We start from the raw sequence: 25383 nt of genomic DNA, 5'->3' as shown, positions 1-25383 counted from the left end.
GCCCCTGGTGGATTCGAACCTTTTTATGTTGCAAATGAGGGCCCTTATGGAACGAATGGGAGACCAAATTGTGGGAATGAGGGCTGATAGTGAGCGGTTGGGGAACCGGATGGATGCTCAGGGTGAGCGATTAGAGGGCCAAATGGGGGTAATGAGGGACGAAGCGAGGGGTACTGGTGAGGGATTAGACAAGAAATTTGGGAAATTAGACGATAGATTAGGGGAAATACAGGAGGGGTTAATGGGGGTAGAAAACAGAATGGCCGCTCAAGAGAATCAAATGGAAGGGATGCAAGAGGGGTTAGAGGGGTTAGAAAACAGTATGGAAGGCAAATTGAGGGACATGAGGGACCAAGCGGAAAGGGAAGTTAAACAAATGGGGCAGCAGATAGAGGGGGTCAGAATGGGGGTAGAAACCAAACTGGATGCTCACAGGGAGGAAATGGAGCAGATGAGGGTGGCATCTGGGCAGGAGATGCAAGTGATGGGAGAGGAGATCAGAAGAGGAGTGAGTGAGGAGGTCGGAGGAGTGCGCGAGGAGGTGAGGCACTGTAAGGAGCGCATGGAGAAGGAGGTGAGAAAGGGGACTGTAAAATTGCAAAGTGGTATAGAGGAGTTGACGCTGGGAGTAGAACAACTGACAGTGGGACAAAAGGAGTTGGGGGACCAGGTAAAGAAGAACACAGCGGTAATAGAGGGTTTAAAATCGACACAGAAGGAGATGAAAAAGGACGTAGGGGTAATTAAAAAAGAGTGTCAGACGGTACATGAGGACCTGACGAGGAAAATGGACAAGGTGGTAGAGGTGATGGAGGTTAAAGAGCGGGAGGTGCGGGAGCACATAGAAAAAAATAAAGTGGAGTTAGAGGAAGAACTTAAAGGGGCGCACGAAGAGATGAAGGAGGTGAAGCAGAAATTAGAAGAAGTGGAAGAAGGGGTGAGCGAAATTAAGAAGCGACGGAGAGAGGATAAGAAAGAGATAAAGGAGGAAGTAAAAGAATTGGTCCAAAGTCTGTGTTCGGATCGTGATGATGTGCTCATTAACCGGATGAGGGATTCGCAGGTGATGGAGGAGAAGCGAAGAGAAAGAGGACCCGGTGTAAGTGGTGACCAATATGGTCGTGCGTATGATGCGCCAGGTGATTTAATAAGCTTGGGGGTCGAGATAGACCCGGATGTTCGTGAGAGGCCACGAGTGAGGTGTATGGCTGGTCCGGAGGGTATGGAACGAGAGGTGCGAGGTGTGAGTGAGCAAGGTTGTGGTGGTATGGAATGGGTAGCGGGTTGCGGTGTGACCCATGCATCGACACCAACAGGGGTAGTTGTTGGAGGGACCGGGGAGGCACGAGAGCCCCTTGGGGGTAATGTACTGTGGGGGCCCGGCCGGTTCGGCCCCGCGCTGACCCCGCAAGGGGCGACGCACGGGGTCCGGCAGGCGGGCAACGACTCGCATGCGAGGTGGTCCCACAAGGTCCCACTCGCGCCGTATGACGGCAAGAGTGATCTACGCGCGTACCTGGCGCAGTTCGACTGTGTGTGTAAGGGCAACGGTTGGGGTGAGGACGAAGGTGGAGTACACCTGGTGGCCGCATTGCGCGGCGCGGCGGCGGAGGTGCTGACGGCATTACCGGCGGGTGCTCTCACCCTGCCAGCCCTCCGCGACGCCCTAATTAATCGATTCGGCATAGAACAGCAGAGCGAGCTTGTTAAAGCTCAGCTCGCGCTGCGAAAGCGCAAGCCCCAGGAAGCCATCGGGGAACTTGCCCACGACATTCGCCGCGCAGTGGGGATCGCACATGCTAGCATGGCAGCGGATTCCCGGGAAAGCCTGGCGCTGGACCATTTTATCCAGGCCCTCCCGGACATTGAGCTCCGGCAACAGCTCGCCATGTGGCGCCCGCAGACTCTGAGCCAGGCGGCTGACGCTGCGGCCCGTTGGGAAGCAGCGAGGCCCCTGGCCCGGGGGGGGCGAGCGTCTCGCAATGGCGGTCCGCCAGGTGGGACCCCCGATGGAGGGCGGACCCCTTAGGGGGCCCGCCCCCGACGTGGGTCCTGACCTGGCGGGCATGGTCCGGAGGCTGGTGGACCAGCGCCTGGCGGGACCTGGACCATGGCAGGCGGCCCCGGAGGTGGCCCGCGGTAGACCACGAGCGGGTAATCCAATTCGGACCTACAGGGGGGGAAATTTGGAATTCCGGAGACAAGCACCTTACCAGGTGAGGTGCTACACTTGCAACCGTCTGGGTCACCTGGCGCGGCACTGTCGAGCCACGCGCCGGGATGATCCCCGGCGGTTGAGGTCCTCAACTCCGCCCAGGGGGGAGCGGGTTAGCCGACCCCAGACACCCCCCCGCCAGACCCCGGGAAACTAGAAGGTGTCGGGCACGTAGGGCGGTGTTCGGCAGAAGAGGATGGAGGAGAGCCCTCATTGACGCGACAGGTCATTTATTGTGGCCAAATTGGAACCGGTAGCCTGACAATTCGATGCAAAATTGCCAGCGTGGGGGTAGACGCCGTAGTGGACACAGGAGCTAGCGCCACGATCATCAGCCCTGTGGTCCTTGATTCGAGCGCAGGTGGCTGGGATAAGATCCAGCGCCTGCAAAATTATAGTTTGCAGCTTGCTACCGGGGTAACGGCCCCGATCATAGGGCGTGGTTCTGTGACCCTCAAGTTAGGGTCGGTAAGGAGGGAGATAGATGTTTGGGTGGCGGAGGTGTGCGACCCATGTTTAATAGGGTTGGACCTGTTGACTGCCAGCGGCTGTAAAATCGACTTGTGCCGGGGGATCCTGCAGGTGGGAGTAGAAGAGCTGCCGTTAGGGGGAGTGAGCACGGCCGAGAGAGCGGAGCTGGAGGCTTCCGAGGCCGTGACCATCCCCCCAAGGGCCGAGGCGATAGTGCCGGCCCGGTGGGCAGCTCGCCCAACATGGCAGGAGTCCTGCGGCCTGGTCGAACCGGTGGCAGCGCAGTCCATACCGGGTTTAATCGTGGGCCGCACCCTTGTAAAAACGGACGGACCGGTAGTGGCCGTCCGAGTAATAAATATAAGTACAGAACCACGCACTATAGTAAGGGGCACGAGGGTAGCTGGCTGCACCCCAGTTGAGGAAGTCGCGACAGTGAGGGGCGAGAACGTCCAGCCGAGCCGACCCCGGGGGGAGCCTTCAATAACAAGTAGGAATTGGCCCGATCCCATTTGCGAGATGGTAAATCGTAGTAGCGTAGAGTTGGGAGGTACCCAGAGGGAGGCCTTACACAAACTGGTTGGGTCCCATTTGGACCTCTTCTCCCTGTCCACCGAGGATATTGGACGTACGGGCCTGGTGAAACATCAGATCCACACCGGTGAGGCCCGGCCTATTCGTCAGGCCGCCCGACGGCTCCCTTGGAGCAAGAGGGCGGAAGCTGACGAGCAGGTTGAAAAAATGCTCGACGCAGGCGTGATCGAGCCCTCGGGAAGTCCTTGGATGTCACCTGTTGTGCTGGTCAAAAAGAAGGATGGGACCACGCGGTTCTGCGTGGACTATCGCCAGCTAAACAACGTGACACTCAAGGACTCATATCCCCTGCCAAGGATTGATGACACCCTCGATGCCGTTGCGGGCTCAAATTGGTTCTCGACTTTGGACCTCAAGAGTGGGTATTGGCAGGTGGAGATGGATAGGGCAGGGAAGGAGAAAACGGCATTTTCCACAGGTAAGGGACTGTATCAGTTTACTGTGATGCCGTTTGGTTTGTGTAACGCCCCCGCCACCTTTGAAAGATTGATGGAGCATGTACTAGGCGGCATGCCATGGCAGTCATGCCTGGTGTACCTGGATGACGTCCTGGTACATGCCCAAACGTTCCCCCAGGCAGTAGCTAATTTGGACCAGGTGTTCGGGTGCCTCAGACAGGCAGGGTTGAAGCTGAACCCGAGTAAGTGCACTTTGTTTGCAAGAGAGGTGGCCTATCTAGGTCACGTGATCGGCCGCGAGGGGGTAAAAACGGACCCAGACAAAATTAAAGCGGTAGAGGAGTGGCCCGCACCACGTACCATCAAAGAGGTGCGGGGATTTTTGGGACTCTGCTCCTACTACCGGCGCTTTGTGGCGAAATTTGCGGAGTTGGCCCGTCCCCTCCACCGGCTTACGGAGAAGGGGACGCGATTTAATTGGACACGGGAGTGCCACGAGGCCTTCCAAAAATTGAAGGGGTGTCTGACATCCGCACCCCTTCTAGCGTACCCCACTAGCAACGGGGCATTTACCCTGGACACGGATGCGAGCCAGGAAGGATTGGGCGCAGTTTTGTCTCAGACACAGGAGGGCGTGGAGAGAGTGATTGGTTATTATAGTCGGGCCTTAAGTAGGCCCGAGAGAAATTATTGCGTCACTCGCAAAGAGTTATTGGCTATGCTGGCTGCCATGAACCATTTCCACCCGTACTTGTACGGGCGGAAATTTTTGGTTAGAACTGACCATTCCTCCTTGCAATGGCTCCTTCGGTTCAAGGAACCAGAGGGCCAAATTGCAAGGTGGTTGGAAAAGTTGCAGCAGTACGATTTTGATGTGGCCCATAGGGCCGGGAAGGCCCATGGTAATGCGGACGCACTCTCTCGGCGTCCTTGTCTGGGGGAAAACTGCAAATTTTGTGCGAGACACGAGGAGAGGGAACAATTGGGCGATTCGGACCCGACCCTCGTTGTCCGGGCAACCCGGGTGAGAGGGCCAATTTTGCCACTAACCGCAGATGAGGAATTCGGAACTTTGGCGTGGAGCACGGCCCAGCAGGAGGATCCTGTCCTGGGGCCAGTATTCAATTGGGTCAAATTGGGGCAAAGACCAAAGGGGGAAGAGGTCACCCCCCTCGGGGCACAAACAAAGGCATATTGGGCTCAGTGGCAGACCCTGGAATTGAAGGATAACATCTTGTATCGCAAGTGGGTGGAGGTTCCCTCTGATAGAACTTCCTGGCTGGTGATAGTCCCTGACAAATTCAAGAACGTCATATTGCAACAGGTGCATGGTACCCGCTCCGGCGGCCATTTGGGCAGGACAAAGACAATATCGCGGGTACGCCGGAGGTTTTATTGGGTGAATATGGGGCGCGACATACAGGACTGGTGTCGGAGATGCGACGCCTGTACTGCCAAAAAGGGACCAGCACGGAGGATGAGGGCCCCCCTTCAATTACACCAGGTGGGGGCCCCCCTAGAGCGGGTGGCCATGGATATCTTAGGCCCACTACCCCGCACCCGCCTAGGTAATAAGTACATCCTCGTTGTGATGGACTACTTCACCAAGTGGCCGGAGGCCTACGCCCTCCCCAACCAAGAAGCAGGGGTGGTAGCGCAGGCCTTCGTGGAAGGATTTGTGTGCCGGCATGGGATTCCACAGGAGTTGCACACCGACCAGGGACGAAATTTTGAGAGCAAATTGCTAAAAGACGTGTGCAGTCTCCTGTCAATTCGGAAAACAAGAACCACGCCCTTGCGGCCACAATCTGACGGGATGGTGGAACGGTTCAACATAACATTGATACAACAACTGGCACTGTTCACCGCCACCCGTCAGGATGACTGGGACGAACATCTCCCTTATTTGCTTATGGCCTACCGAACCAGCCAGCACGGGGCCACCGCATGCAGTCCAGCGTTGCTTATGTATGGGCGGGAGTTACGGGCTCCCGCCGACTTGCTATGCGGTCCCGTGCCAGACACAGTGGTTAACCCGCCGAGGGAGGGGTACGCACGTCACCTAGAGGAAGGCATGGAGCTAGTCCATGCCTTCGCCCGCCGCCAACTCCATCTGGCGGGGGAAAAGATGAAGCGCAGGTACGACGACCGGAGCCAGGGGAGTCAATACGCTCCGGGGATGAAGATTTGGTTCTTTAATCCCCGGAGGCGGAAGGGAAGGTGCCCAAAGCTCACCTCCCCCTGGCAAGGCCCAGGAGTCGTCCTGTCGCAAATCTGTGACGTGGTCATTAAGATCAAAATGGGGCCACGAGCCCTCCCTCGGATCGTCCACGCCGACCGGATAAGACCTTACACCGGCGAGCAGGCGCCCCCGTGGATTGCCTCGGCTTTAGATGCCGAGGCGGGACCCAGTACCTCTGAATAAGGGGGGCTTATTAGTGTCAGAGGACTGGGGGATTGAGGAGCGATAGGCCCGGTGGGTAAGGGTGGCATCCCTGCCACCCTTCCCATGGTGGGGCAAATGCGCAATAGCTTATGGGGTGTATGGCAGTGAAAACTAGCCCGGGTGGGTTAGGTTATATGGATAGGGATTTAGCGTAGATGACATTAGGTGACGTTAAGGTTAGTTAGTGACTGATACCTGTAGTGGGGACGCAGGTAGTTTAGTGTGGATGATAATGACGTGGGAGCGCAATAGTTTAAAGGGACGACTGGGAAGCGCAAGTTTCAGAAGGGAGTAGTTAGCTGAAATGATGCCGTGTGTGTGAGAATTGAACAGGTGTGATTGCACAGGTGTGCAACTGGACAGGTGTGTGGAGCAGTGTATGAGTAGTGAGTGTGTGGATCAGCGCGAATGCGCTTGGGGAGAGAAGGGTGCAGGTGGCACCAGGTGTGAGAGCACAGGTGTGCAAGTACAGGTGTGTGGAGAGAGTTGGAGTAAGTGGTACGGAGTGGTGTGCATGGTGCGAAGGTGTGAATGGGGGAAGAGTGGACCCCCATCACGGATACCCGGGGCGGGTAGTGTAAGTGTTAGGTAGAGGGTACAGGTAAATTGTGGTTGGATATTGGCATCTGTGGTGCGGGTGACAGAATGGTATTGTGGACGGGTGCATTAGTGTTGTGGAAATGGCTGGGCGTGTAGCCTGTTAGTGTGTGTAGTTGGTTGGGCACTCCACCACTGTGAGGATGTCGGCCAGGTGAGGCCGCAGGTGGGCTCTGGGAGCCGGTAGTTGTGAGTGGGTGCCTGAGGATCCCGGGTGTGGATCGGGTAGCCCAGTGCCAGAGAGGGCACCGAGTGGGGAGAGCGCCAGAGGGCCTTCCCCAGGTAGTTAGGTTAGAGTAAGGAGCAGGTAAGCTCGGAGGCAACTGCAGTGGTGGAGGTGTGCAGGTGGGTAGACCCGCTGGGAGAGGTACACGTCGCAGCCCAGAAATTGTACGAGGGCACCGGGAGATGAATCGGGGGAGTGAGACCCCAAATTGAAAAGCACCACAGTTTGGCCAATGGGAATTGGTTTTTAGAACCCATAGTGTAAGAGGGCCAATGGTTTGGCCGGAGAAAGACCCCGGGTAGTGTAAAGTTGTTAAAGTCATTTAGGAAATAGTTAGGATTGATGAACCTGTCGCACCATACGCAGCCACTTACCTGTGGTGATGATGATGACTCCACACCTGTGTTTTCTTTGTTCTGTGTGCAGGAACTGAGAATTGCTGTGTGGATTGGTGAGACGCATCACGACGTGGATGAGACATTGGGGTGATTCCATCTCTCCCTCCTTAGGAGGGACTGATGATGAATTGGTAATGGCAAATTTTGATGTTCAGTTGGAGATGGCAAATTTTGATGAGAGTTGAAAATGGCAAATTTGATTGGTTAGGAGGGAGAGAAGACGAATTTGGTTTATGGGAGGAACGGGGAAGACAGTAGGGACGTTTGTTGATTTGTAAAATAGATGTTTATGGGTAGTGTTGTGTTTTGTGGATACAGTAAGGGGTAAGGGAGGGGCCATGTAGGTTACCTGGTGGGGGGGGGGGGGGGGGGCGTACGGTAGGAACGTACCTGTCTCACCTGGTTCCCATGTGCCCCCAGTGTGCATCATCTTATATTGCGTGCACTTTTGCGCCCTTACCACCTTACTCACTTGTCTTCTTCTTTTGTCTCCCACCTCCGAGGATCTGGCTTTGGGGTAGAGAGAGAGGAGAGAGAGGTGCTGGCTACGCAGTTGTGGGCCTGCACTTTCGCTGCTTGCTGCCTGGATCGATACACCATATGGACCGCAATGTTGGTGGCCACCCACAATGGACCGCAGTTTTTTGCGGCCAAGCACCACCCATTGATGGACCTCTGGGTCAACGTGGCACCTATGCCAAACAGGTGAACCACTAATAGTTGGCACCCTGACGGCCACAATAAGGAAATGGACGCGGTTGGCGCCTTTCTTTATTTTTTCTAAGGAAGTAAGAAGGCCAAGTGCACCACACGAAGAGCAAGAGACACCTGCAGGGTTAGGGGTTGTTGAATTTATTTTTATTCATTGAACAATGGTGACTGCACCGGATGGTGCTGACTGTACATGATGGGGTGGTGCTTTTGGTGCTTGGAAGGGGTGCTCTGCACATTATTAAAGGCCGTAAGGCCACAGAGCACTCGTGGGTTGGTGTATCGATGCTGGCATGCGTGCTCTCTCTATGCATAACATCTGCATGTGTTCCTCCAAAAACAGGTCCTGGATCGTAGTGTAAATATCAGCGTAGTCTTGTGTAAATAATGCTCCCTACCGGCTGTATGTTTAGTTTGCGAATTCTTTCCGGATTCGGTTATCCTGTGGGTGTGTTTCTGTAAGGAGAAGGGTGCAACGTCGCAGGGGGACATATTTACTCATTTGTGAATATCTGTAAAACTGTCGCACTCAGGGTAGAGTTAATAGTAGAGGGAAATACATCTGAGTGCCACACTAAAATAGGTAAAAATTTATCGGGTCGGGACGCCCCGAGGGTAGAGAAGGGTGCAATGTTGCGGATATGGGACTTGGCCTCAATATCCGCTTGTAAATACTCCCCTATTTCCCCAATACTCCCCAACTATCCCCAATCCCCCATTCCCTAGTCCCATTGCCTGTAAATAACACTCTGTAGAACCGACCTTCCCCGTTTTCCCCCATTAAATGTCGTGCCCAGGTCCACCGCATCTCACGTAGACAACTTTCGGACATCTTGCTAGTTATTCTTAGTCTATGTCAGTTAAGGACTCGTTTCCATTAATTCTGACTCTTCGTTGCACCAGAATGTGATTATATGGCACCAGTAGTGAGTTTAGGACCTTCCCATACCTCCTCCCATCTTCTTCCCCAAACAACAACTGAAACAACAACTACAACAACTACAACAACAACTACAACAACAGAGGGGCGCGGCGCGGCGTGCGGGGAGTGTGCGTCCTCACACCGGCGTGGTTAGCTGCCATTGCCCATGCGCTCCACGGGGTTACCACGAAGGGGCTGGCTGTCAGCTCCTCGTCAGGGGCGGAGCCAGTAACCCCCCCCCCCCGCACCCAATAAGAAGGGCGGACCGATTCCATCTGGGGCGGAGCTAACTAGCCGAGGGCGTGTCACTCCCCGCCGGATATACGCAGCGACTTACCGGACGTGACGTCAGATGCGCCCCCGACTGAAGAAGACAAGTCGCGACCTTCCAGCGCTGAGAGCGACCTCCCCGCATCATTGGACCGGACCGGGTCGATTCTGTCCTTGAGCCAAGAGTGCACCTTGAGCCATCGACTGCCCGCTTTCCTTGCCATCAATCCCCGTGTGAGTCAGTTTTGTCCTGTTTATCTGTGGTCTGTCGGGAATAAGATAAGAGTGTGTCTAAGTGCCTGCCTTTCTATGCTGTCCCTCTTGTCGTTGTAATCTGACCTTCCGCCCTAATATAACCTCCTCCGGAGGTCTTGAGAACTGAACCCTTGGTGTCGTGTCATTTTACCCCAGCCGTTGTGTCCTTTTCCTCAATTGATTTAGCGTAGCGCGACTCGGCAACGTTCGAGTATAATCGGGTAACTTGTGCGGACACGGCGGCCATTCCGCTCGGCCCACCCTAACATCAAAGTCGTGTCTGTAACAATACATTCTCACTGCACTTCTTGTTTGCTTTCACAATGTTATAATTTGTAGCTAAATGTTTCTGTTCTGCTAAATACATCGTTTGTCCGAGGTCACCTTCCATCTCCTCGGAAGTAAGCCAATACACAGAAAAGGAGCAAAACCCAAATCTTCTTAACTACAGGCTTATTGGCTTGAATCTATTTATAAACAAAGTCAGAGAGTCCTTCATTGCAGGTGACATCAAATCCTTCCTTTTCTCTTGAGGCGTGATCTTCAAAACATTGATATCTGACCTGGTCACTCCACCTTTGGAGTACTGCTGCTGTCTCCCAACGATGGATGGAGGCCCTAAACCTCGGACACTAAATTCGGGCCATTTTTCTTGGATATACAGTGTGTCCATAAAGTCCTTGTGCAACTATAAACCTTGATAACTTTTGATGTACACATAATAGAAACAAACTAGAAATGGTGCATGAAATCATAATTCATCACGTCACTGTCATGCTAACCCCTAAACGGTTGTGCAGAGATTCACCAAACTTGGTAGTTATGATCACCACATGGCAAGATTGGTGCAAGAGCAGTATAACCTTTGGTCAAGGCCCCTGGGGCCCTGGGCAGGGCCAAAAAAAAAACATGTTTTAAATGAAACTTTATATATACAATCAACATTGCAAGACGCATGAAATATGTAACGACCGTTTTTGGATTTGACCCCAGGTTCATGCCAGTTCATTGAGGGTGACGGGTCAAAACATAATTTATTCTTCCAACTCAAAATTTGATATTTGATCATTCCTGGTGGAACTTTTTTTGCCATCTTTCAACTTTGCTTTTAGGTGGGAAGCAGGGGGATTTGCGATGGTGCGCCACCGACTTCGCTCTAGTTGTTGTTGAATTGCTCTTTCATGGCCGTTTTCCTTTTCTCTCATTTCAGCCCCTTGTACAAGAGGTTTTATCCAGCTTGTTCTCACCCCCTTTGTCTTCCTCCCCGTTCCATTACTTTCATTCTTTCCCGCATCGATTCTTCTTCCAAATCTCCTTCTACCCTGCTGTTGTTGTTTCCCCACTTTCCAATGTGTTCTGTGTTCTAGCTCTTCCACAATCCTCAAATTTGTATGCAAAAAGGTTCTCACAGTGTTTGTATTTTGTTTTATAGGAAAAATGATAGTCGAGTTTTGAGGTTTACATGTGTTAGGAGTACATCTCTGGTTCAGTTGTTGGTATGAAAGTGGATAGTCGGTGGAAAGCATGAGAAAGCAGAGACCTGGCTTCTTCCATGTGGGAAATGTTTTTGGGACAAAGACTTCATTGTTTTGCCTTCATGTGCTGAATGGCATGGGTGCTGATGGGCGAAAGGAGCAGCTGGCTTTCTTCCCTCATTTGAAGGGATCCCCTCCAAGATGTCTTTGTGACATAATCTCATTGTGACAAACAAGGCTTGCAGTTAACTTCAACCTGGACATGAACCAGCAGCGGTCTCCATTGGCCCCCTGATTAGGCATATGTGGGGCGTGCACGTATTTTTGTTTGTTTGTTTGCATGTTTTGCTCAATCTCTTGGCACAAACCGAAAGATAACATTTTCCTGTTGTTACGCAAACGTTTACAGTGTTGGAAAAAATAGTCGGTGCGTTTTTTGATGTCGAGGTGGAGCTGGAGAAGGAAATCTGCCGGGACATGGTGTGCACTTCGGATGATGATGAGAGAGGTACCTGCTTGCTTTTTTTAATTGATTTTTTGATTGAATATTTTGAGGCAGGATGGTCCTTTCTCACAGTAACTGTGCAGAGTGTCATCTTCTCTTATAACAAGGGTCTTCTTTCTTAGCAAGACCCTTCTTGGAATCCTTCTACAAATATAATATGCACTAGCGTGGCTCGGCTCGCGATGTCGCCACAGAGGCACGAGCTTGTTCAAACTGAGGATAATGACCTGACTGGATTTGAGTTGCTGTATTGTCATGATTTACACCAATCATAATACAAACATTTCTTTTGTATAAATTTATTTCTAATATTGGTGATATTATTTATTTGTAATTTATATGTAATCAAAAAAGGTCCAAGTGGTGTAAAGCTCTGACATATAAATGGTCAAGGGTCGAAGCTGTCTAATCGGTCTGAAGGATGTAATGGTCTAAATGGTGTTAAGGTCAAAGGGATCGGGATCGAAAGTGATTTAAGGTGTAAAGGCATAAAGGGGATAAAAGGTTGGAAGGGTGAAGGGCTCTCAAGGTGTCTAAAGTATTGAAAGGGTCTTAAAGTTAAAAGTGGTCTTAAGGATATTGAGGGTCTTCAGGCCATTGGGGTTTAATGGGTCTAAAGGGTCTTATGGGTCTTACAGGTCTTTTAGGTCTTTAAGGGTCTTCATTGTATTTTGCGTCTTCAGGGTATTTTGGGTATTTTGTATCTTTTGCGTCTTTGGGGTGTTTTGGGTGTTCGTGGTCTTTTGGGTCTTTATGGATCTTCGGGATATTTTGGGTATTCAGGGTATTTTGGGTTCCTGAGCCTTTACGGGTCTTCAGCGTATTTTGGGTCTTCGGGATATTTTGGGTCGTTGAAGTCTTCATGGTATTTTGGGTCGTCATTGCCTTTGAGGGTCTTTTAGGTATTTTGGGTCTTTGGGGTCTTTTGAGGATTTGGGGTCTTTTGGATCTTTGGGGTCTTTGAGGTGTTTTGGGTTCTCTGGGTCCTCTGGGTCTTTTGAGTCTTTAAGGGTCTTTGGGGTTTTGGAGGTCTTTTGGGTCTTTGTGGTATTTCTTGGTGGTCTTCAAAGTATTGGGGGACTTAAAGGGTCTTCAAAGGTCTAAGGGATCTCAGCAGTTTAAAGGGTCGAAAGGTATTGTTACGGTCCGTGGTTAAGGATGTTGTTTGCCGAGCGGAGGCGCCGCGGCCGAACAGTTCTTCCCCGATTCACCCGATTCACCCAGACGTTGGCCGTATCGCGCCACAGCTACTCAATATGGAAAAGACTAAGACGACGAATGCAAAGAGGAAGAAGAAGAAGACGTACAGAAGAGTAACGGGGTTTATTATTATTTACACACACATAAGCAAAAAGAGCAGTCACGGGTATTTACAGCGGACATGAAAAAAACAGGTAACACAGTGCAAATTACTAGCTTATACAGACTTAATTACCTACCCAGGACAGAACAAACAAAGAAGACTCACACGGGGAATGATGATAGGAATTGGCTGGAAGGAGAGGAAAGTCCAATTGGTTCGGCAGCACGAATCGGCGCGTTGGGCAGCCGCCGTTCCTCCGCGGCCCTGCTCCAAACCGCCGTCCAGGCCCCAAATGGCTGGTGAGCGTTGTGGCTGCTGGGGACGCTGCTGCTGCTGCTGCTGTAGACGCTGCCGCTGGCAAGCAAGGTGACGAATAGCAGGCTTTTGCGCTTCCCTGGATGACCTCTGCTTTTGGACCTCACAACTCAGCTCTTGTCATAGCTCATCTCAGATCTCAGCTCATCTCTCGTAAAAGCTCCTCTCCTTTCTCAGCCCATCTCATGTCTAACCCCTCGTTCTGGGTTGGATGAGCGGGGCCGACTTACTCCTCCCCTCTATGACGAGGTGGAGACCCGCCTTTCTTCCCCAACCCTGCCTCGTGGTCAATGGCGGCTTTGGAGGGGATGTAATTGCCAAATTGAGGCTTGGCCATTACGAAAGGGGAAATGGAGGTTTTTGGGAATGGGGATGAAGGGAATCTATCTCTTTTACTCGGTGCAATGAAGAGTCAAACTAGTGGGAAACACATCCTTAGCCTACACAGAGAATAAGGGACTAACTATTTAAAAGGATATATCGTGTCCTGTGTGTAGGTTTATGGAATTAACTAAGAGGATGAGCTGCGACCATTCTTTACATTACGAGGGTCAGTTACACACAACAAAACCATACTTTTCACATTCGTTACACTTTCTCAAAATTGTTACACTTCTCAAATCCGTTACACTTCTCAAATCTGTTACACTTCTCAAATCCATTACACTATATTCCAACAATCCGTAATTAATAGACGTACATAATTAATCGACAGGAAGCAACTGGCGTTCCAACAGTGTGGTATTAATGGACACATAATCACAGCTTTACAGCTTCCCGAACGGCCGAACGGCTTCCTGGACCGTGTTTTTCGGTTTTCCATATATATAGATTGAAAGTCCCACGTTTCAATCTATGGTTAATGGTCCTAGGTTGATGGTCCCACATTGGAATTATTCAGCTTCTCCAGTGCAGCACTCTTCATTGGAGAAGCTGGGTTCGTACTCGTTCTTTAATTGTATTTGGGGACTTTTGGACCTGATGTTTAATCCGCAGACCATGATTAGTAAAGGTCCACAGCTGGAGCTTTTGATAACTTTGTTTATAATAGAGAGTTGGAAGTTCTAAATGCTGCATGTTTAAGTTGATGGTGACTTTAAATATATATATTTCTTTTTGCTCTGATCAATTGTTTTTTATCGATAGAATTCTTGCGGGACCTTTGTGAAGTCCTTCTCTTCCTGCTACTTCCTGATGACGACTTCCAGAGCAGAGGTCTGCGTTACATTGCTCGGGTGCGTGCATAACACACTGACCGTCCCTCATTTCTCATCCGTTAGTCTCGATGTGTCGTCTTGTTTAAAGTTAACACAATTTCAATGCTTTGAAGTGATGCACTAATTTCTGTAATTTTCCAAGAGAAGGGTTTGGTGGTGGCTCGTGCAGTGTGAGGTGTTCAGGGAGGAGGTTGTCTGGGCGGCTGTCAGGAGGAGGGGTCTTAATTGAGAAAATTTTATTTGAGAATGAAAAAGGGAGGATTATCAAAGAGAAGAAAGGAGGGTGTGGGTGTTGGAGAAATGTCAAGAGAAGGAAGAGATGAAAGATGAGAGTAAGGAGTGTCACGTCGTCGACCCCAAGAGGCACAGAAACCAGCGTGACTACGGGTCACCACTCTCGCTTGCGGTGCTCGTTTAATCGGCCATTTTGGAACCTCCCCCTTCTGGTTGTTGTTGTTTCCCAGCATCGTTACAGTACAGTCGAGGAACATGTATTCAAAAGTATCCAAACTCGATACAAACCATTATCATGACATCCCTCCCCCATGTGAATAGGAAGACTGTACATGAGTTTACTGTTCACAATCATTTAAGCTACTCGACCTTTCAAAATTACCCAAAACAAATTCACAACATTCAATTCAACATTTCACCTTCTTGCATTAAATCTCAACTGTATTCATTCTTTATAAACTAATTACAATCTGACAAAATCTTTATTTCCTTGGCATTCTCTTTTCTTGACGTGGTCTGCCTGGAGCATGAGGTAGCAACGATGCATCCTTCTGATCTTGCCTTGTATGTTGATCTGGTGATACCTCCGGATCTCGAGGTTTCTCTGCCGCATCCACCTGTGGAATTCTGATTGGTAGTTCAGCTGCCTCATCAGTCTCTGTGCCCCATCTCCTTGCATTGACGTCTGTTGCTCGATCATCAATTGATCTATCTCTGGAACACAGCCTGTCTCTAGATTCCCCATATGAGGAACAGTCTGATGTTGATACTTCTTCACGTGTGACGTGTTTCTGTCATAAACTCCATCTGGTGACTGTGTTGTCACCTTGCTTCCAGTCTTGGAAACCACAGTGTAAGGGTCTGGCAGGAAGGCTGTATCAAGTTTTCTTGGATTCTCCCGTTTCAGCAATACAGTATCTCCTGGCAACACATCAGATTCTTTAGCATGACGTCGATGATCAGCATGCAGCTTCGCCAATCCCATGTTCTCAGCATTCCTGTCTCGAACCTCCTGGTCAGCCAAGACATCCTTCAGCTCTGGCATCCTGGTGTGGATTTTCCTTCCAAATAACAGCTCTCCTGGGCTTTTCCCTGTGGTAAAGTGAGGGGCTGCCCTGTATGCCACAGCATATGACAACATTGCCTTTTTCCAATCCCTCCCTTCAGCTTGTGCAATCTTCATATGCTTCTCGAGAGACTGGTTCTGACGTTCTACTTCGCCATTTGCCTGTGGCCACTTTGGAGTCACACGATGGGGGTAGATGCCCATAGTGTCCCTGAAATCTGTAAATGTCTGAGCAATGAATTGCGGTCCATTGTCTGAATACAGAGTGGCTGGTATACCATGCCTCACAAAAACCTCTGTTAATTCTGCCACCAGCTTCTCTGCTGCAGTGGACCTCATGATTACATTCTCAGAGTAGCGACTGTTGTCGTCAATCACAATCATTACCGGCTCTACAGACGGTAACGGACCCAAAAGGTCTACAGCTACATCTTCCCATGGTCCCACTGGAAGCAAGGTACTTCGGACCGGTTCTGGCGGATTCGGTCGACTAACAAGTTGTCATCCATGGCAGGATTTGACAAATTTCTCCACGTCTCTCTCCATTCCTGGCCACCACACTTTTGTCCTCAGGTTCTGTTTGGTGCTAACAATTCCCAAATGATCTTCCTTTGCTAACTTTACCAGTCTTGGTCTTGACGTCTGTGGCACCACAATCCTACTACCCTCGAGAATGCATTTCCCAATTGAACATGGCTCATCTCGCACGGCTCCATATTGCCTTGTGTGGGCAGTTCTTCCAATCTCCAGTCTTGATACTCTCTCTGTCTGACCTCATCTATGTCTTGTACTTCCTAATATGCTTGTACTTCCTTAAATATAAGGTTATAGTGCATAGTTATGAGTGTAATAATGGAAATAGTAAAGGCCGGCATCATTCGCAATGTCACTGAATCCTAAAATTATTTTGCTGCACATTTTAATTTTTTTGTCTTGGAGACGTTTTCTCGACAAGGGTTATTGTAACGAATCTGCGCTGCAGGCATGTTTGTATTCATCTTTTATACAAGAGGCCACTTTGAAAGAGCTTCAACTTAACTTGTGTTTGGGGTGTTCTGGCATCATATATGAGGTGGTACAAGTTCTAATTGTGCTTTATTTCATGTCACATATGACAGTCTGCTACCTGATGCAAAATACGGGACACAGACGGATGGCTCAACTAAATTTTGGTTAACAGTGACATGGGACTCGGTGGTGAAATGGTTAGAGCATCCGCTCTGAGTCTGGGAGGGCAGCGATTCTATGTGTAATGTGTTCAGCGGTGTTGTCTCATGCAGCTGTTTGCATGTGTGTGTGTGATTCGTGGCAGCTCCTCCATGAGCCTTAGAACCTGTAAAAAAAAAAGAAAAAGAAGTTACTTTGAATTTCGACACTCATTAGACCTCTCCATGATATCTCACAACATGGACGGAGTTTCTTGATTTACAATTTTTTTCTGCTTTTTGTTGAAATTGCAATGATTTCCATATTCTTTTCTCTAATCTGTTTACACTTGTCAATTACATTGTTTATGTCCTTATTGTAGGAAATCCTGGTGTCAGGCATCCTGCTTCCTGCCATCGAAACCCTGGCTGACCCAGATTACATCAACCAGTATGTAATATGGATGGTAAGAATCTTCCTGCAGCTTCAACAATAGATGTCCAAGAGACGCTTGTTAAAAAGGTTGTTGCCATGTTTTGATAACATCATTTGGGGATGTTTAAAATTGTTATTTATTTGCTATTATTTTCTCAAAATTAATCCTGAGGACTGTTTGTTTTAACGAGTCCACAGCATTTATTTATCAGTAGCAGAAACACTAAGTTTGAGAGGAATGGTTCACTTGGAGGATTAAGAAAACAACTATTGCTCCGGGTTCAGGGTGGTGGGGGTTGCGATGGGATTTCTCAGTCCCACTTCCCAGCTGACGTCTCTTACGCTTACGAAGCGCAAAATGACTCCGTGGCACTTCGGGTTTCCAAGCTACCACAGATACCATCCAAGACGGTTAGTTTAAGTCGGGTCCAGCATTCAAATCCCAGTTTACCTTGCCAGGAAGTTAATCACCCCAGTCAATTATAAGGACTGTGCTTCCCAACACTCCACTGCTGTTAATCAAAATGGCTGAGCAATACTGTAAATTTAACTTTGACTAATGGCTGACCATAACAAAACGGTGGGGCTGAACTCTGTCACTCATCAACACTATGATCTAACCAATGGAAAAAGACAATCAGGCAGTTTGGAAAATGGTTTATAAAGTTTAGTAAAAGGCACGTACAGTTGGACCCTGCTATTCGCGGTTCCGCTATTTGCGGGATCCATGTATTCGGGATTGATAAAATGCGACTTGTTTCTCTATTCACGGAAAAGTGTCCCGCATACTTGCGGGTTTTTTTTCTATTCGTGGCCGTGTTCCACGAAATCACGGTTCTTTTTTTAGCCGCGTCGCAGACGCTGCTCATAGAGTGCACTCTGCTGTTGTTGTTGTTCTTCTTCTTCTTCTTGTTCTTGTTCTTGCAGAGAAGACAAAACCTCAAAGCTCCACCCATTCTGGGAACCATAGCTCCACCCATTGTGGGAGAGGCTTCATATAAACAAATATCCACCATTTTATTAACTCGCATAGCTTTGAGGCCTGTTTTGTAGGCCCGTGGTGTCTTCCTCTCTCACACAGTTTTTTTCAAATCAAATTCGATATATCATTTCATTTTTCACAGTCGCTAACATAGTTTTAGACTCGGTTGAAAAAAAACGGGAAGAAAATCCGAATGAAAGTTGCCCTTTATAGACCGAAATGAATTCTCAAAGGCCTGTAACTTCAAGTCCATTGAGATATATTTTTTTTAAATCGCGGCATGGTCAGTCATACACTGCCCGAAATAACAGACGGGAAAATGCCGAGATATATTAAAAATTCGTCCATTTGATGACAATCGTCACGATGAAATATTTAATTTATACGTCGTCACAATAATGTGGAGAGAGGAGCATAGCTTCGTTCACGTGTCGCCACATACGGGAAATTGCCGAGATATATATTTTTTAAATCGCGGCACGGTCAGTCATACACCGCCTGAAATAACAGACGGGAAAATGCCGAGATATATTAAAAATTCGTCCATTTGATGACAATCGTCACGATGAAATATTTAATTTATACGTCGTCACAATAATGTGGAGAGAGGAGCATAGCTTCGTTCACGTGTCGCCACACACGGGAAATTGCCGAGATATATATTTTTTTAATTGCGGCATGGTCAGTCATACACCGACTGAAATAACAAACGGGAAAATGCCGAGATATATTAAAAATTCGTCGCCACACACGGGAAATTGCCGAGATATATTTTCACTTTGCACAAAAATAACATCAAGTAATCGAATCAATAGGAATGTCCTGTGCCTATAACATCGACGTTATAGGCAACGCTGCATCTAGGCATTGTGTAACATCGACGTGGCTTTTGTTTTAATTAAAACTTTTTGTACTTGTTCCTATTTGCATCCGTGTTCCACAAATTCGTGGTTTTTCAGGGGAGCAAAAAAAAAAAATCATTAGCTGATAGCTTGACACATTTATAAAACCCATCTTTCACCAGCAATGTATAAAGCAGCTGGGCATATGCAAAAAAAACATCTACGAGCTGCGAGCATGACCTGCTTCTACATTCACTGCTGTGTGCTTTGCGTTTTCATGGCTTTCGTGGCCGCAAATTTTAGCCGCACTACAATCAAGAGCTTCGCAGGATGTTCCCCGAGCTGCATAACATGTCATCCCCATGCTTTCCTGTACAGAATGAAAGCTCTCCACAGTATCGATTAGTGCAATTTGCTGTCTCCGTTTTCCCAAAAGAAACTGGCATGGCAAACTGGCATTCACGGATTTTCATCGACATTCGTGGGATTTGCCTCGCCATTTCTGGGATTATTGCTCACATTCACGGGATTTGTCTCGCCATTTCTGGGATTTTCATCGACATTCGTGGGATCTGCCTCTCCATTTCCGGGATCATCGTCAACATTCGCGGATTACCGTCGACATTCTCGGGATTTGCTTCACCATTCGTGGATTTTTGCCTCGCCATTCGCGGTTTGGTCCTCTCTATTCACGGATTTTCGTGACTCGGGAAACTATCCCCCCTTTTTCCATTGAAACAATGCCCCGCTATTCGCGGTTTCACAATTCACGGCATTTTCCAGGAACGTATCCCCCCTGAATAGCGGTGTCCCATGGTATATACAAGGCAAACAGTGTCACAAAAGAAAGCTCTTACCCCAAGCACAGAAGCCCAGTCTTAGTCAAACACTTAGTCACAGGTTCTACAACACAGGCACCTCAGTCTTTCTTGGGAAATGAGGTAAGGAAGAGGTACAGAGAGAGAGAGAGATTAGTTTGAGGCAAAGGGTCGTGAGCAAGAAAGCAAGATTGATAAATTGAGAGATAGAGAGAGATAGAGAGAGGTAGAGAGAGGTAGAGAGAGGTAGAGAGAGGTAGAGAGAGGTAGAGAGAGGTCGAGAGAGGTCGAGAGAGGTCGAGAGAGGTCGAGAGAGATAGAGATTTGGGAGATTGGGAGAGGGATAGAGGGAGATGGGGAGATAGACAGAGGATGTAGATGGAAAGGAGAAGAATTCCAAAGGGATATTATGTACAAGTTGAACATTCAAGCCATTTAAGATCCACTTGCAGTATTCTATATTCTGTCTGTTAAGTGCATTTGTGAAATTACACAAGCTGAAAATGTTGATTATAGCGACAGGTAATACAAAAAGGAGACTATTTGCCATTTCACACTTTTAAAAACACTGGAGTTTGTAAAGTAATAAACACATTCATTGATTGCATGATTTTTGAAATGAATTGCACAGTATTTAAATATGGCAATTCTCTATGTATGTGTGTACCTCTGCAAATCATAGGAAAGACAGGGCTGGACCATCTCCACCGCATTTTGCATACATATCCTGGTAGCACCCAGGGTCAGGTCATGAGCAGAACCCCTTCCCCTCCCACCCCCATCTCCTTGAGAGAGGGGGGGGGGGGCTCACAATTTTTGCCTGTACACGTGCCGCAGTGAAAGTGGTTTACTGACCCTTGCTGCAGATTTGGGGGATTTATTAGCCGTGGCACAAGATGCACTACATGACCGAAAGTATACGGCCGGCACCCCTTCTAATTAGTGGATTCGGCTATTTCAGCGACACCCATTGCTGACGGGTATATACAGACTTGGCATTTAATATGGAATATTTTTTTTGTGGCGGTGAACTTACTTTTCAAGTTGACTTAGAACCAAAAGTTAATTGGAATTATGTTGAAAATATTCTAGATTTTGTTAATGTGCCCTTTAAAAGAAACAAAAACCACATTTGACATTTCGAAGCAAATAAATTGATCCTTGAAAGTGATGGAAACTGATATCGAACTCAATTCACGGACAGTATTGTGTTAAACTTCTGTGCGTTTTCCAGAAGTATCTTTTTATTTTGCACATTAGCCAAAAAATTTTTTAACAAAAACAAAAGTTAAATTACGACTGGGATTACGGACAGTAAAATTACAGTTCAGTACTTTGTGTAACCCCCACGAGCATTCCGTAGAGCAGGTACACGTTGAGGCATGCTGTTCACGAGATTTGCCAAGGTTTGGCCAGGAATCGCTTGCCATGCAGTTACAATAGCCTGCTACAATTCACGCACAGAGGCAGGCTGCTGGTCCAAGTTGTCGATTTGACGCGTTAATTCTGCCCACAAGTTCTCTATTGGATTTATATCCGGGGACATGGCAGGCCACTCCATATGCTCCACACCATGGTCAGCAAGAAAGTGCTGGATCATGCGAGCACGATGAGGCCGTGCATTGTCATCTTGGAAGACAAAGTTTCCTCGAAAGGCTGCACGAATAAATGGAAGCAATATTTCTCCCAGAATGGCCCTGTGCTTGAACTGGTTCAGGTTTCCATTCAGAACAACCAGGTCAGTTTTGCCCCCTGCATGAAAAGCAGCCCAAACGGTCACCCCATCACCTCCAGCTTGGACTCTTGGCACTATACAATCTTCGTTGTAGGCTTCATGCACTTGTCTGCGCACACGGACGCGGCCATCTTGACAATAGACCAGAAATCTAGACTCGTCACTGAAGAACACATGATTCCAGTGTCCTGGCTGCCATTGACGTTGCTCTCTGGCCCACTGCAATCGGTGCTGGCGGTATTGTCTGGTCAGACGTGGCTTTATCAGGGGACACCTGGCACGATAGCCTGCTTGAACCAGTCGTTGGTTGACTAGCCTTCTGGATACAGGCACATTTGTCAGTTGCTGCCACTCAGCCCAAATCCGATTAGCTGACTTGGTACGGCCATTGCGGACTAACCGGTGCAGCTGCCGATCATCCCTCCTTGTGGTTCTGCGGGGACGTCCTGCCCTCGATATTGGAGGAGGGACACCACTCTGAGCATTTCGTTTCGGGATCTTTGACACCTGACCTTGAGTGATGCCATACTGCCGAGCAATAGCACACTGTTTCATGCCAGAATTTCGTAAAGCCACCACTCCATGACAAACAGCATTGTCGAGTTGACGGACCATCTCCAGAGGAAGCAGCAATAACTTTTGTAGACGTGCAGCAGTTGATTTCCACTAATACAGAACGCAACAACCCTTATATACCCGATTGTGAAGCCAATCGTCAAATGTACCTGTCCGTACATTTTGTCACGCCACCTGTGATATAAGCCTGTTATTGACTTCTTGCTGCGACAGACAATCAGTGACATGGTTCTTTTAACAAAGAAATCACCGAAGCATAAAAGAAACTCACCAGATTGATATCATGAGTTCAGAAAGGAAACCCAAGTCAAGAAAAAAAAATATTCCATATTAAATGCCAAGTCTGTATATATAATCAAGCACGCAGCCATGCAATCTCCATAGACAAACCTTGGCAGTAGAATGGGCCGTACTGAAGAGCTCAGTGACTTTCAATGTGGCACCGTCCTCGGATGCCGCCTTTCCAACAAGTCATATTTGCGGGTACACTCACTCACCGCAGGCAGGTTGGTGGTCTTTCCGTCTTCTACCGACTCCTCTCTGGCCTTGCCTCCCCAGCTCTCTCTGGGCTCTGTCCCCCAAATATTCCTAAAGGTCGCACAAGATCTGCCTGCGACCCTCTTATGGTTAAATTGCCAAAATCAAGACTCTCTGCTCACCTTCACTCCTTCATTCCTCTTTTCTCCCGCCTCTGGAACAAACTCCCTCACTCTCTTCAATCCCACTCCACCATCCAGGTCTTTAAAAACAGCTGTTCACCACCATCTTTTATCTTACCCCATCCAAAACCTTGATCTTTTCTACCCCCGCTAATTTCACCCCAAATCCACTTTTTAAAAAATACCAACGTCTGTCCTGGAAGTCCTTGGTGTCCTTGTGTTCTATACTTCTCCCATCCCCCCCCCCCCCCCCCCCCCCACTTCCCACGCCTCCTCCCCCAAGCCTTTTCCCTCCCACACATCTCCCTGCTCTCAAATGTTATGTTTGTGTGCTTCCCCTTCTCTCCCCATCTTGTCTGCCGCTCCCTCTTTTTATATATTTTGTTTGTCTGGTTGATTTGTTTGTGAAATAAATGTTAGCTCTTTCACGAGCCTCGATTCAGTATACAAAAAAAAAGGAAAAAAAAGTCAGTTCATCAAATTTCTGCCCTGCTAGAGCTCCCCCAGTCAACTGTAAGTGCTGTTATTGTGAAGTAGAAAAATGTCAAGGAGCAATAACAGTTCAGCCGCAAAGTGGTAGAGCAGACAAGCTCACAGAATGGGACCGCTGAGTGCTGAAGCGCGTAGTGCATAAAAATCGTCTGTCCTCGGTTGCAACACTCACTACAGAGTTCCAAACTGCCTCTCGAAGCAACATCAGCACAACAACTGTTCGTCGGGACCGTCATGAAATGGCTTTCCATGGCTCAGCAGCCGCACACAAGCCTAAGATCACCATGCGCAATGCCATGTGTCGGCTGGAGTGGTGTAAAACTTGCCGCCATGGGACTCTGGAGCAGTAAAAACGTGTTCTCTGGAGTGATGAATCATGCTTCACCATCTGGCAGTCCGACGGACGAATCTGGGTTTGGCGGATGCCAGGAGAATGCTACCTGCCCAAATGCATAGTGCCAACTGTAAAGTTTGGTGAAGGAGGAATAATGGTCTGGGGTTGTTTTTCAAAGTTCGGGCTAGGCCCCTTCGTTCCAGTGAAGGGAAATCTTAACGCTACAGCATACAATGACATTCGAGACGATTGTGTGTTTCCAGCGTTGTGGCAACAGTTTGGGGAAGGCCCTTTCCTGTTTCAGCATGACAATTCCCCCGTGCACAAAATGAGGTCCAAACAGAAGTGGTTTGTCGAGATGGGTGTGGAAGAACTAGACTGGTCTGCACATAGCCCTGACTTCAACCCCATTAAACACCTTTGGGATGAATTGGAACGCCGACTGCAAGCCAGGCCTCATCGGCCAACATCAGTGCCTGACCTCACTAATGCTCTTGTGGCTGAATGGAAGAAAATCCCCGCAGCAATGTTCTAACATCTAGTGGAAAGCCTTCCCAGAAGAGTGGAGGCTGTTACAGCAGCAAAAGGGGGGACCAACTCCATATTAATGCCCATGATTTTGGAATGAGATGTGTGATGTTTGGGTGTCCACTTACTTTTGGTCATGTAGTGTATATTTGCCCCACTTCCCCCACAGCTTTTTCTCCACATACTCCTGAAGGGAGCAGGTGTTTCTAGTACGATTAATGAATCAAGCTCGTAAAAGGTAAAAATGAATGGAAACCTATGAGTTGATTGATTTGAGCATTGTTTTTAATAAAAAGTCAAATGTAGCATTTGGTTGCAACGTTGCATGAAGCCGTCAAAATTGTGGTTATTGGAAATCATTTAAAGAAGATGCAACTGCACTTCCTTCAAGGGAGTAATAAATAAGAGGAATAGATTACTCTACTGTCGCAACTATGATTTTGGCTAAATGCTGTGAATTGGTAGTGCTTCTGAAATGTGCACTACCTGGGTTGTTGCCATTTGTCTGGAATGGCTTTTGATCAATTTAGTTGCACGTTTGTTGCACCTTATCATTGTTTTTATTTCCTTGTCATGTGATGTGGTTATTGCCTTCACATACAGGCAGTGTATTAATTAAGCCAGCTGTATTCGGGTACCCACTCTTTATTTCTGCTGTGCCATTTTATGCTGATGCATAATTAGCCCAGGAGATGTAAATAAAAAATATCAACTTCCACGAAAGTTAAAGCAATTGCCAATACAGCTCGTCAATTGTTTTACTGCCTTTTCCAACAGTTTCCAGCCTCTTCATGAACATAAACTGTGATTCACCCTTATTATGTCTTAAAGAGAACAAATGTCACTGCTCTACGCAGCCTGTTGGCTTAACAGGATGTAGAAACACCTGTCTTGCTGCGTAAGGCATGGGCCAGTTCTTCATGGTACATTTGCTGGCATGTCTGGTCTGTCACTTCAGATTCCTCACTTAATGCTCGACGGCTTTAAAAGGGATTGACCTCGAATTTTATTCACCCACGCAAGCAGCCTTGTAGGGTGCAAGTAATCCTCCACAATTACACAGATTTATGCCGTGCTTCGTTCAGAAATACGACTTGCTGGTATTTTTGCGGTCTTCAATTGCACATCGAAACGTTGCTTCGTGCATACTCATAGATTATTTCGGTTTGTATGCCAACACTCGAGAAGCATCCATAATTTACAGTACTCTGCGTTGAT

The 25383-nt window shown here is 48.3% G+C and overlaps 1 protein-coding gene across 2 annotated transcripts in view; it reads left to right on the top strand.

Moving 5' to 3' along the window:
* The window catches only part of SNX13 (sorting nexin 13), a 159117-nt gene that overhangs the window by 50458 nt on the left and 83276 nt on the right, over positions 1–25383 (top strand). For both annotated transcript variants that reach the window (XM_078785492.1, XM_078785491.1), the window contains exons 7-9: positions 11388–11486; positions 14248–14336; positions 17147–17230. In XM_078785492.1, coding sequence (XP_078641618.1) covers positions 11388–11486; positions 14248–14336; positions 17147–17230 — 272 coding nt within the window. The remainder of the gene's footprint in view (positions 1–11387; positions 11487–14247; positions 14337–17146; positions 17231–25383) is intronic.

This window comes from Myxine glutinosa, chromosome 10 (assembly GCF_964187855.1).
Source record: "Myxine glutinosa chromosome 10, kmMyxGlut1.1, whole genome shotgun sequence".
NCBI lineage: Eukaryota > Metazoa > Chordata > Myxini > Myxiniformes > Myxinidae > Myxine > Myxine glutinosa.
This window is presented reverse-complemented; position numbering and strand designations above follow the sequence as displayed.